The sequence below is a fragment of the Fusarium oxysporum genome, chromosome 15 (genome assembly GCF_000149955.1).
Source record: "Fusarium oxysporum f. sp. lycopersici 4287 chromosome 15, whole genome shotgun sequence".
Classification (NCBI taxonomy): domain Eukaryota; kingdom Fungi; phylum Ascomycota; class Sordariomycetes; order Hypocreales; family Nectriaceae; genus Fusarium; species Fusarium oxysporum.
In genome coordinates this window covers 2254213-2266088 of record NC_031000.1, presented here as the reverse complement: position 1 = coordinate 2266088, position 11876 = coordinate 2254213, and the positions used below count along the sequence as shown (strand labels likewise).

The 11876-nt window shown below is 47.9% G+C and overlaps 3 protein-coding genes across 3 annotated transcripts in view; 1 reads left to right on the top strand and 2 right to left on the bottom strand.

Moving 5' to 3' along the window:
- The window catches only part of FOXG_15594 (uncharacterized protein), a gene marked incomplete at both ends in the record, with an annotated part of 1564 nt that extends 879 nt beyond the window's left edge, over window positions 1–685 (top strand). Inside the window, 2 exons of the mRNA XM_018395683.1 lie at window positions 4–83; window positions 261–685. Of these exons, the coding sequence (XP_018255919.1) occupies window positions 4–83; window positions 261–685 (505 nt within the window). The remainder of the gene's footprint in view (window positions 1–3; window positions 84–260) is intronic.
- A 3528-nt stretch (window positions 686–4213) lies between these two features.
- FOXG_15593 (salicylate hydroxylase) lies at window positions 4214–5672 on the bottom strand (the record flags this gene model as incomplete). Its single annotated transcript, XM_018395682.1, has 5 exons — window positions 4214–4296; window positions 4356–4551; window positions 4621–5142; window positions 5198–5299; window positions 5361–5672. 5 exons carry the CDS (start codon window positions 5670–5672, stop codon window positions 4214–4216), a joined length of 1215 nt encoding a protein of 404 aa, XP_018255918.1.
- A 598-nt stretch (window positions 5673–6270) lies between these two features.
- FOXG_22084 (uncharacterized protein) lies at window positions 6271–6578 on the bottom strand (the record flags this gene model as incomplete). Its single annotated transcript, XM_018402469.1, has 1 exon — window positions 6271–6578. The coding sequence occupies one exon, from the start codon at window positions 6576–6578 to the stop codon at window positions 6438–6440; it is 141 nt and encodes a 46-aa protein (XP_018255917.1). The 3' UTR covers window positions 6271–6437.
- Window positions 6579–11876: the final 5298 nt, after the last annotated feature.

Genomic DNA, 11876 nt, shown 5'->3' with positions numbered 1-11876 from the left:
TAGTCGGGCGAGGATCTGCCAACGCATGAAAACCCCGAACCCCAATGTCAGCGCTCCTCTGGTGCGGGATCCTAGTCGAGAACGTATGGTGGCAGCTGCTTGCAAAGCTCTCCCAAGTGTAGTAGCATTGGTAGTGTTCTCCCCCCCCTCGCCCATCTTGTAGGATCAGCGTCAATGGACACGACAGTCAAGATGAGGGATGCCACAACGGGCCACTGCGAGGCGACGCTGGGGCGCCCATGCTAATCGGGTCGTGTCAGTGGCCTTCTCGCCTGATGGCCAGCGTCTCGCATCGGCTACACACGACGGGTTCATCAAGATCTGGGACGCCAGGATGGGCGGTTGCCAGGCGACGCTCGAGCTCGATAAGAATGAGGAGGATGAATATATTTTCCATTTCGAAAAGACCGGCGCTCGCCTTCGTACGAATATTGGCACGTTCGACCTCAGCCTGCTCCCATCCTCGCCGCCCGCTGCACTGCCTGCATCCAGCCCTCGGCATCACCTACTTCAATGTCAAGGTTATGGCATTAGTTCTGATCGTTCATGGATCACATATGAAGGTCGGAATCTGCTCTGGCTCCCCCCAGAGTATCGCCCAGTGACATTAGCGATCATGGCATCAACTGTAGTACTCGGCTGTAAATCGGGACTGGTCTTGCTATTCCGGTTCTCGGAGGCTTAGGGTTAGGACAGGGCTAGCTAGGCCTACTACTGTACCAATTACCCTAGTAACTCATGACCAAATCAACTCTAGTAGAGTTGATTTTATTGACCCACTTTAAACCTAGTAGGGTTGATTATTGCCAGGGTGTAGAGTTGATTTGACTTTGTCCCATATACAGGAATAGTAGTGCCGATCAGAGCAGGGGTTTACCCCAGAACGCGACGGGTCCTGTCGCGTAAAGTGCTCCGAACTGGACAATCCCACGTGGCGATGCCGAGCGGTGACTAGGGACCCAAAGAATCCCCACCGAGTCAGGATCACCTGCAGGGACGAGAGCGAGCATGAGATTGTGAAACGCGCAGCGGAAACAAAACTGGCCCCAGGAGCCCGGATCCTACGAGACGAGTTGTACCCTATCAGAGTGGATAATGTCAGCCGTATTGCGGTCCTAAACGAGAGGAACGAAGTTCGAACTGAGATCACCGAGATGCTCGGCCGAGAAAATGACACCGAGGTTGCAAAGATAGCGTGGCTCAGCAAGAGAGATATCCCCAAGGCGTATGGCTCGATGGTCGTATATCTCAAAAAAAAAAAAAAAAAAAAAAAAAAACGGTCAGAGGCTAGGCGGTTCATCAATAAAGGATTCTTTGTGGCTAGAGGAGAATGCAGTACGACAAAGATGTTTGCACGTCATGACCGCCTCAAGCAATGTTATAACTGCTAACAGATCACAAGCCATAAAGCCTGTCAGTGTGATAGACCACAGGTTTGTAGAAGGTGCACGTAAGAAGGCCATCACCACAGTGTATGCACAGGAATGATTCCGAAATGTATCCCATGTGGTGGCCCCTATAAGTCATACAGCAGAAGCTGTCAGAAGCTCTATCCATCACAACATGAATAACATATTCTGGTTGTTTCAGCTGAATGTCAGAAAGTAAGGGCCAGTATATGATAGCTTGATGAACGATAAGGACATTCAGGATGCAAATTTATTAGCCATCCAAGAACCCCAAGCACAGAGGATCCAAGGTAGGCTATTGATGACACAAATAGGGCACCACAAATGGGTCAAGATGGTGCCTACGACAGAGAGGGAAGGTAGATGGGTGATTCGGAGTATGCTATAGGTGAATAAGGAGGTGGAAGCCGAGCAGGTGCCGATAGACTCCCCAGACGTGACGGCAGCAGTTGTTCAGCTGCCAGATCGTCTGGTCTTCACGGCATCTGTCTACATGCCGAGGAGAGACACCTAAGCTCTATAGGACATATGCGCTAAGCTTTATAGAGCTATTCAAGAGGCGAGACGGAGATTAAGGGGAGCGGTGGATGTAGTGGTTGTTAGTGATTTCAATCGCTACGACCAGGTCTGGGGCGGAGATGATGTAGCAGTGGAGAGATAGGGCGAGGCGGATCCGATTATCGACTTAATGAACGATTTCATGCTCAGAAGCCATCTTCACTGAGGCATAAAGACGTAGCAGAGTGGAGATTATAAAATAACTGTCGACTTAGTCTTGGCCTCTAAAGAGCTTACAGATGTAAATATCAAATGCGCGATACATAGCACAGAGCACGGATTAGATCATTACACGGTAGAGACAGTGTTCGACATTTCAGTCTTGGCGCTAAAACAGGAAGAAAGACTTCTATTTAAGAACGCACCCTGGAAGGAGATCAATAGTAGGATCACAGACACGCTGAGGAGCAGGCCAGTGGTGAATACAGTGCAGCAGAAAACGGATAGATTGATGTCAGCTGTCTTGTATGCGGTCCAGGCGTTAACGCCCAGAACCAAACCGTCGCCATACGCAAAACGATGGTGGGCTGTAGCACTGAGCGTGCTTAAAGGATTAAAGTAAAATGTGTTGAGCAGCAGCAAATGTGTTGATTGATTGTTCTTCTGTGTGGGGTATTCCATCCCACAGGTTTTACTTTAAATCACCCAGCTTGATTACTAAGGGCTGTTGTTCCTAAGGATCATTGAGACCATGCTCGGCCTGCGACACTGTCATAAGCCCTATCTCCTAACAGGCATATATAAATAGCACAGTCCTATCCCTTTCATCCACCTTATATATTCACCGCTAAACATGGCAATAGAAATTGCTGCCAAGTCTTAGTATATTATCCATCCCGCACGGGTTTAAAAAGGCTGGACACGGCCTTTGCGTCGCAGCATAAGCAGCATATAGTCAGTTTACCTAATAAGGCAATCACTAAACGGAAGCAATGAGTAGGTCTAGTAATACCAGACTTTATTAGTTGGATAATCACCCGAAAGTTGCCAATAAGACGAGTTCAAACATGCAAAATTACCATACTTAGGTCTCTCAATCTAATTTTATTTTATTTGACTACAGCAACAAACTCCTTCCAGTGAGCTTGATTTCTCTAACTCTGTTTCTTAACTGCCTTACCGTCGCTCATGCCAGTAATTCCATGGCTCAAAAGCAAAAGTGCAGTCTCACTCAAGTCAAAAATACATACGATCCACTACAACCCCAATCATCTGAAGTCCAGATTCTTTCAAGTCTCCCTTGGCGGGCCATGGCAAAGCCCACTCCGCTAATGCCTGCCAGGTCGGAGAGCAGCAGTGCAAACTGCAACAGCCTCCATACTGTGATAACTTTCGAGTATCGGGGAATAGCAGCGGACAGAAAAGCAACAGCTAATGCAAGACCGCCACTCTGGTGGAAGAGGAAGACTTAATCTAGGTCGTATTTTGAGTTGGGGGCCATTGAGGTCACTGCGCTAATTGCATCGATGAAGCTTAGATATGCTCCTCCAAGAGCAATAATAGGATGGATCCATTTTAAGAAGAAAGTATAAAATTTAAAGGTTTTGCTGTCAGTAGTTAACATGTTGGTTGTAGGAATTTAGAGAGTTGTTTAATTAGTGTTTTGCAAAGAAGATTGTTTCTGAGTCTGTGGATGTAGTGTTTGAATGAATATTTCTCTTGTTACGGTTTCGGGACACCTGGGTGGCTTATATAGAACGAGTACTGTAGTGAATTTCTTGGGTGGTAAGCATTAGGAAAGCAGTCAATAGTCCGTCGGGTTAATTATGGTGGTTTGACCACTCGGTCATTTCCAAAAGTCCGTTATCCCGTAAGATTTTAATTTAGGGTTGTGAAGGATTTAGGCAATCACTAATGTTATACCCAGCTATGATAAGCTTTGTGGAGCCTTTATGATTTATGCTTATGCCGTACCTGCTTTAGGCCACAAGAACAAGAGCAAGAACAATAAGAGAACTTTAGTTAATTTCCTTTTAAGAGGCATGGGTAGATATGCATAGACGAGGAGGCTATAAGTTTACTATAAAACAACAGTTGTATAACCTTAAGATGCTGAAACGCCATTATGCTGAGCAAGGGGAACCGTGACTCTGCCTATCTTGAACTTATATTCTTCCTACTTTGGCGATCCAGATTTAATCTCTTGCTTCAGCCTTCTCTTATTAAAAACTTCTATCACATGGTTCCGCATATTATACCTTCAGAGAGTCAGTAAAGAGTAGTCTACTTTAGATCTCAAGCACAACTTACAAATTCATCTCGTCGATAGTTAGTTTACCATCCTCATTTGCAACATTATAGACCTTGGTGTCTGTGTTACTAGAAAAGCCTGTGAATAGTTGTCAGTATCTACATCCAAGATCCCAGTATCAGCTCGAAAGCTCTCACCAATTCGCTCGTTGATGTTCTCTCGGGCTCTTGCCGATGCAGCCTGGACCTTGGTAGCCCTGGGCCTGCGAACCTCCTCGAATACTCTAAGAGATTCACGGATGTCGCCTTTAAAGTGCTCTTTGCTGAAAACAAGACCAATTGCGGCTGCGTCTTCGATGGCCTGGCACGCGCCCTGACTTTGATCCGGCATCATCTTTTCCTTCTCTTAGTGCATGAAATATAGAGGCAGAAGAGCATTAAAGTTGAAACAAACGTGACTTACCGGATGAGCAGCATCCCCCATAATGCAGGAAATACCCTTCGTCCAGTGATCATAGGGCTCATGGAGCCACAGTCGCCAGGGGCGGATCTCATACCCAATCTCAAGATGCTTGAAAACCGACCGGTCCAAATCGGGGTATGAGCCGAGAAGCTCATCTAGAGTGGCCTCTTGATCCCAGGTCTGTGCCTTTAAATCGCCCGCGTCGCGCGGGAAGAAGCAATAGTAAGACAGGAGCTTGCCTCCATTGCAAGGAGACAGAACAATCTTAAAGTGAGTGTCGTAACCTCCCCAATACTCCAGAGCGCTGTTCTGAGAGTAGTCGACTAAGCCAAGCTCCACGGCTTTGGCTGTGTCAACATTGGTATGGAGACATGTGCAAGTAGCCGGTTTGCGATCGGGCTTAATGCCGAAAACACTTCGGAGGGTGGATCCAATGCCATCGGCTCCAATGACTACATCGTGCTTTACCATTTTGCCGTTGGCAAAGGTAACTTCTCCAGTCTCCACATCTACATGAGTAGCCTAGGATAAAAGACGGTGATTAACGACATTCCTGTAGCCATGTTTGATGACTTACTCGGTGGTTTACAATGAGTTGGGCAGGGGTGCCCTCGCCTTCACCAAGGGCACTATCCATCAACATGCGATGCATATACTGTCGATGAAACATGTAGTAGACCTAGATACGGTTATGAGCATTACTATCTCCGATAGAGATTCAAAACCGCCGTATCACTTACATAGCCCCATCGTTCTTTATAGTCCTTGAGGTCGTAGACACTAATGGGCTCACCAGTCTTCCAATCACGACTGATCAATTTCTTGAGAATAACCGGATCACCAATTTCAATGTTGACCTTCCACTCTTCAAGCCAGCGAGTACCATTCGCAGCACATGAGATAGAAGCTCCCACTTCGCCGGCGAAATCAGCGCGCTCGTAAATGGTGACCTTGTGGCCATGGCGTCGAAGAGAGGTAGCAACTGCTTGACCTCCGATGCCCCCTCCGATAACAGCCACGTCAAGTGCACGCCACCCACTTTGAGTCGACATAGCTCGTTTGATGTGGTTGTCTGGAATGTTTGTAATTGAATAGTTAGACAGGACGGAGATGCAGGCGGTCAGGCTTCTCTGAGGTTTGTCTGGGAAAAGAACTTGTGGTAGTCATGATCTTTTGAAGCCTGAAATAACTTTCAGAGGCTTTAGTCTTCGACTACTGACATGCATTAAGCACCCGACATAGCCCCGATCTCTGGAACATAGAGCTACAAATCCCAACCGCACCGGCTTCTTTCCGGCCCAAAAGCCATCTCTTGACCTTAATCCTCCGTGATTCCGGAACTATCAGCGCGACTAGCCCCACCTTTCCGTTCCCGTTCCGATGAAAAATCATGCCTATCCTGTCTTAGTTCCGAAAGGACCACCAACTGAAACAGAATACGGAGTAAGCAATCAGACAAGTGTCATTACTATAGAGTGAGTTAGTCCGTTCCTTCCCCACGATTTATCACAGAAAGCCGCAGCTAGATTTGTGTGCGTATGGAGCAATCCTCTTTACATCCAAGAATTCATAATCAGGGTTTTCCCAGTACGACCCCGATGGGGCGTAACTATTTGCTAAACAGAGGATAGAAAAAAAGAAAAAAGAAGAGGACAGGATGCACACCTCAGATTGAAACGGAAGCATAAATTCAGAATTAGATCAAGGGTAGGACTCGAGACATTCAGGATTTACAACAGAACTTCAAAGTCCAGCAGGCAAACCACACAATAGCAGAGTAAACAATACAGTCTCCCTTCCTTATTCCACCAGGTCTTTCAATCCTGTTGCTTCACTTCCTTCCCCTCCACGACGGTGGCAGCTACAACTGGCATCTTGAACTTCTTCCTACCAACAAAGGCGAAGTGAATAGCTCCAATTATGATCCAGCCAGACATAACAGCTACCGAGTAGTTCATATTCTCGGGCGTTAGGGGCAAAGAACCCGGAAATAGACTGAAGATAATAGAAATCATCATCCAAATAATGGCATCCAAGTTCAGGAGGATGCCGTTCGGGAATGGGTTACTTAACTGACGATACCTTTAGACCATTTCCAGCAATGAATCATCAGTTCAATCGCAACCGAACTACAAACGAGGTTGGGTATTCCGCAAGCCTCATGAGAAGTTCATGAAGTAATTAGTTAATGTGACAGTTCAAGGTAAGTCACGATTATCTATTATGGTTTGGGGAGCAATCTGGAGAGGCGGTAAATCTGATATCACCGTCATGATCCGCGATTAGACTGGACGAAGAAGAGGATATACTTCTCTGGGTTATCAGGAGGCTTTAAGAGAAGGTTTACTTCCTAATTGGACCGGTTTTTGCCATTTTCAACAAGATAATGCTCGTATTCATACGTCAGAGTCTTCGGCGAACTGGTTGTTGGAACACGGCATTTCCTGGATTGACTGGCCTGCTCACAGTCCTGATTTGTACCCAATTGAGCACGTTTAGAAGCAGTTGAAGTTGAACATTCGCAAGATGTTTCCATGTTTAAACCTCTTAAAAAACAACGAAGTTGATAAGGCAAAAGTGATAGAATGTATCAAGTTGGCTTGGGCAGCAATCACACCAGAGCAGACTGATAAGCTTATTGACTCTCTTTCCTGACGATTTGACGTTTGCATTCACGCCTGGGGATGGTATATAGAATATTGAAGAGAAGAATCAGGGCTTTATAATGATATACTTTTTATTATTGTTGACCTTCTATTTAATTGACTTTTGTATAAGTGAAGATATTCCTATTGAACTGATTGAGTTGCTATAGGGTGGGGTGTTCAGATTCTTTTGGAGCATAATTTTGGATCACTATTAAGTTTGGAAAATTAGCAATTTCACGGTCACTGCTTGTTGTGACCGAGAGCATTCGCCAGTCTGCTTAGCTTACTTTCTTCCCCGCCAAGGTGCACGAGGGCAAACTCGGTCATGTCGAATACTTCGCCATTGACAACAATCTGTTGAACAGGTGCTGGGGCCTCACGTGCAAGCAGGGATACTTTAAGATTACAGCCGAAATGGTAAAACCTCTAAGGGGTAGATTTCAACAGAACACAACAGGAATACACCAATTCACATCAATGAACCGAATACACGTAATGTTTGACACAATCCATAAATCCCCTGGTATCCCAGTTGGTGAACTGGGCATTCCATACTAGGGCGAGCGGTTTTGGCAGGAGACATGTTTCGACATGAACTCCTCCATCTAAGATCAGAAAAATCTATAGAAAGCGAGGCCTATATCGCAATTAGATAAAAAGTTTATCTAGAGCATTAAATCATGATTTCCGTGGGTGCGCCGTAGTTTTAAGCTTATCGTGGCTTGGTAGGCTGTGGTCCTGTAGAGATCAACTTTAGTAAGAGGTTTATGTTAATAGGAATACAACTATCTGAGTTTAGAAACTCTTATAAAAAGCGAGGCATACATTTGTTGAACAGGTGCTGGGGTCTCACGTGCAAGCAGGGATACTTTAAGATTACAGCCGAAATGGTAAAACCTCTAAGGGGTAGATTTCAACAGAACACAACATGAATACACACCAATTCACATCAATGAACCGAATACACGTAATGTCTAACAATTAAGAGTCTCAATTGCATCTCAGCGACCCGCGCACCCAAATGCATACGACCTTCGGTTCATTCTATCACCATGTCGGCCAAACACGCCGAGAGGATCATTAGCTACGCGTCTCCGGAGGATTGGGACTCCTGGTCCAACGAATTCAAGAAACTGGATATACCTCTGACCTGTGGCAGTATATTGATCCGACCGATCGCATCCGATGGCCTCAGCGACCAGAACTTCCAGAAATCCGAGACTACCCCAGACAAGCAGATCCGGACGATCCCGATAGTGGCACAATGACGCCCGGCTCAGATTACGTCCCCCCCGGCGAATCGGAGAGTTGACGTCTGAAGGAAGAGCGGAATACGAGCATGATATCAGGATCTACTCTCTGAAAGAAACGGCGTATAGAGAGACGAAGAAACAGGAGCAGAAGCTGGTCGAGTTTGTCCTCAAGACGGTCTCGGCCACGTATCAGAAAACATCCTGCGTCACGGGAGACCGATTAGACAAGTGGTATCAGGAGCTACGAAGATCTGGAGTGGTATACAACGAACGCCTTCGACCCGAAGCGCGCGACAAGTACCACAAAGCCGTACATACAGCCCCGAAGATCAACAAACTCAACGAGTGGGTCACGGAGTGGGAGACGACGATGGCCGAAGCGATCAGCAAGAAAGTCCCTGATGCCCTCGACGCGCAATGCTGGGCGGAAGACCTGAACCGAGCAATGTACCATGTTCTCCCCAGCTGGGCATCTACTTTCCGACAACACCGACGTCCTCAAATCCTCAATAATTCCCTCAACTATCGAGAGGTCGCTGCCGACATTCGATACGAAGCCAAAATGGCCAACGCTAGCGGAAGGCCGTCAGGAATCAAGAGAGGCGCATTCGCAGCCACATACGGCGCTGCATCCAGGAACGACAGACCTGCAATCACAGACCGCGATAATGACACTATTGAAGTCCAAGGAGACGCCTCAGATTGGGCGACGGACGAAACATCCTATGCACATCGAGATACGCGAGGCCAAGGCCGTGGGCGTAGAGCACGAGGCGGCGGAAGAGGAGTATCAACAAAACGAAAACGAGCAGAGACGACCGTCAATCCGAACCCGGACGGCCCTACTTGTCGAGGATGTTTGGGTTTCCATGACTGGAGAGGCTGCTGGTACTTATTCCCAGCCCAGAAAGCCGAAGGATGGGAGCCCAACCAAGCGATACAACGATTAATAAACGACCGTCTCAAGAACGATACTGGTTTGGTGGAGGAAGTCAAACGATTGTCCAAAAGTAGAGACAGAACCACTCAGGACGAGTGACTTGGGCGGGGTATGGCACACGTCAAGGCAAGCTACCTAGTGATGCACAACTTTATCGCAGCCTTCAACTGTGCCCCCTACCCTCTCAGACATTCTGCCATCCTTGACTCTGGATCGACAATCCATATCTTTAATGAAGTATGCAGGTTCCTCAACTACCGACCGGCACCGTCTGGAGACTTCGTCTACGCAGGGGAGTCACCAGTGGCCATTCACGGGTACGGGAACGTGGATATTCGCGTTCAAGGACCTCAAGGACCCTCTCTTCTCAGATTGCGAGATGTAGCTCATTGCATAAACTTTGCATGCAATATTGTGTCATACCGCCAGTTGCGGAAAAGGGGCTACTACTGGGATACCAAAGGGAATAACAACCAAATCCGCAGGAAAGATGATTCAATCCTCTGCACATTGACGGATCATTTCGACCAGTACGTACTGGAGTATATCGACAAATCAACAACGGCAGCGGCATTCCTAGCCAAACGGAAACAGTATGATTCGTGGACTAAACGCCCTCCTCGCAGTGGAGACGAAACCTTTTGGCACCTTCGACTTGGACACCCAGGGCCTGAAGCACTCAAGCACCTCGTGGGCCAATGTCGGGGGGTGAAGATCAGAGGGATCTCCACGGTTGAGTGTGATGCTTGTGGAATGGCGAAGGTGAAGCGCCAAGTCCGTCGACAAAGACGAGTTCCACCCGAGAAGGCTGGAATCCGACTCGCTATTGATTTCCACGACATGAGTGGGGATCCAGGCTACACTTCAGCTATGCTGGTCACCGACCGTTACTCTGGCTATATCTGGGACTATTATCTTCCCGATCGAACTGCACCAACGCTTATCGGTGCACTTGAGCATCTACTCAGAACACTAGAGCGACAACTCCAGTGTAGGCCCGAAGTCATCGAGTGTGATAACGAGATCCCGGATAGTCACCAGGTAAGTGACTTCCTCAGTATCAAAAACGGGATGCGCCTAGAGCCCTCCGCGCCATATGCCCAAAGTCAAAATGGCGGCGCAGAGCGCTCGGGGGGTGTGATCAAGGAGAAAGCTCGTGCAATGAGAGCTGGAGCAAAGCTGCCTTCGTTCCTTTGGGTTGAGATCTGGCGCGCTGCCGTATACCTATACAATAGGACACCCAAGTATATCTACAATTGGAAGACGCCATATGAGCGTTTCTACACTTACTTTGCCTTTAGGGACGGCGTGGTTGTCACGGAGCGTAAGCCCGATCAAACACACCTACGCGTGTATGGCTGTAAAGCCTTTGCGATGACGACCGATGCTTTGAAAAAGAAGAATCGGCGACAACGACTCAATACCCGAGGGTGGATAGGATACCTGGTCGGGTATAACTCGACAAACATCTACAGGGTCTGGAATCCGTTGACCAACAAGGTCATCTCCACTAGAGACGTGATCTTCAACGAGAAGGAGACGTTCTCTGGGGATGTCCAACACCTCAAGGATGATTTAAAAGAACTAAACGAGGAAGAACTTATTCAGCATCTCACTGATGCAGAGGTCCCACAGGGATCTAGCATCAATCTGGATGCTTCTACCCAAGAAGAAGACGAGGAATTAAGCGCCTTGCCTGAAGGACTAGCGTTTGAGCGGGAGGCTGCAAGTTATCCACATAGAGGGTTTGAACGTGATCTCACGATTACGCAGGGTGAGACTGGCAGGACACTAGTCGTAGGAGATCGCAATCGAGAAGAGCCTGACGGGACTGATCACCCCTACACGACCGCTCGATTCACTCCCTACCTGACCCCGGAGACTTGCCCTCTACGGCCTGCTGCCCTTCTGGTCGCTACTATCAGAGAACCTCCCGTGAGGAAGGAGGGGGAAAACCCCCCTCAGTTACGAGCTGCGAAGATGGTGCATGTCCCACCTAGCGCTGGCACTTCCCCGGGACGAGACGGCGCAAATGGAGCCCCTCGTGTCATTTCAACTCCGAGCAGTTACTGGGAGGCCGCATTTAATGCCGGTCGACTCGCATCTGTGAAAGGGACCTGGAATGGCAAGGTGGTGAGTAAGCGGAAGCTCGAGAAGCAGGCGAGCTCGGCCAGCTGCCACCCTGATAGCGGAGAACCTCAGTTTACGGGAAGTCGAGGGGAATCTACTAAGCTGATGGATTCTCGTCTATGCCGGCTGCTCGTTGTGATGTTCTACAACAAGCCAGGCCTACGGCTGGTCGAGCGCCGACGCTTTGTCGTTATGCAATCGCGGTCAAATATGCCTATCAAGCCGCAGGATTGGTCAACATCTGTGGTCCCAGGAGACTCGTTAAATATGTCGATTCTTTTGGAA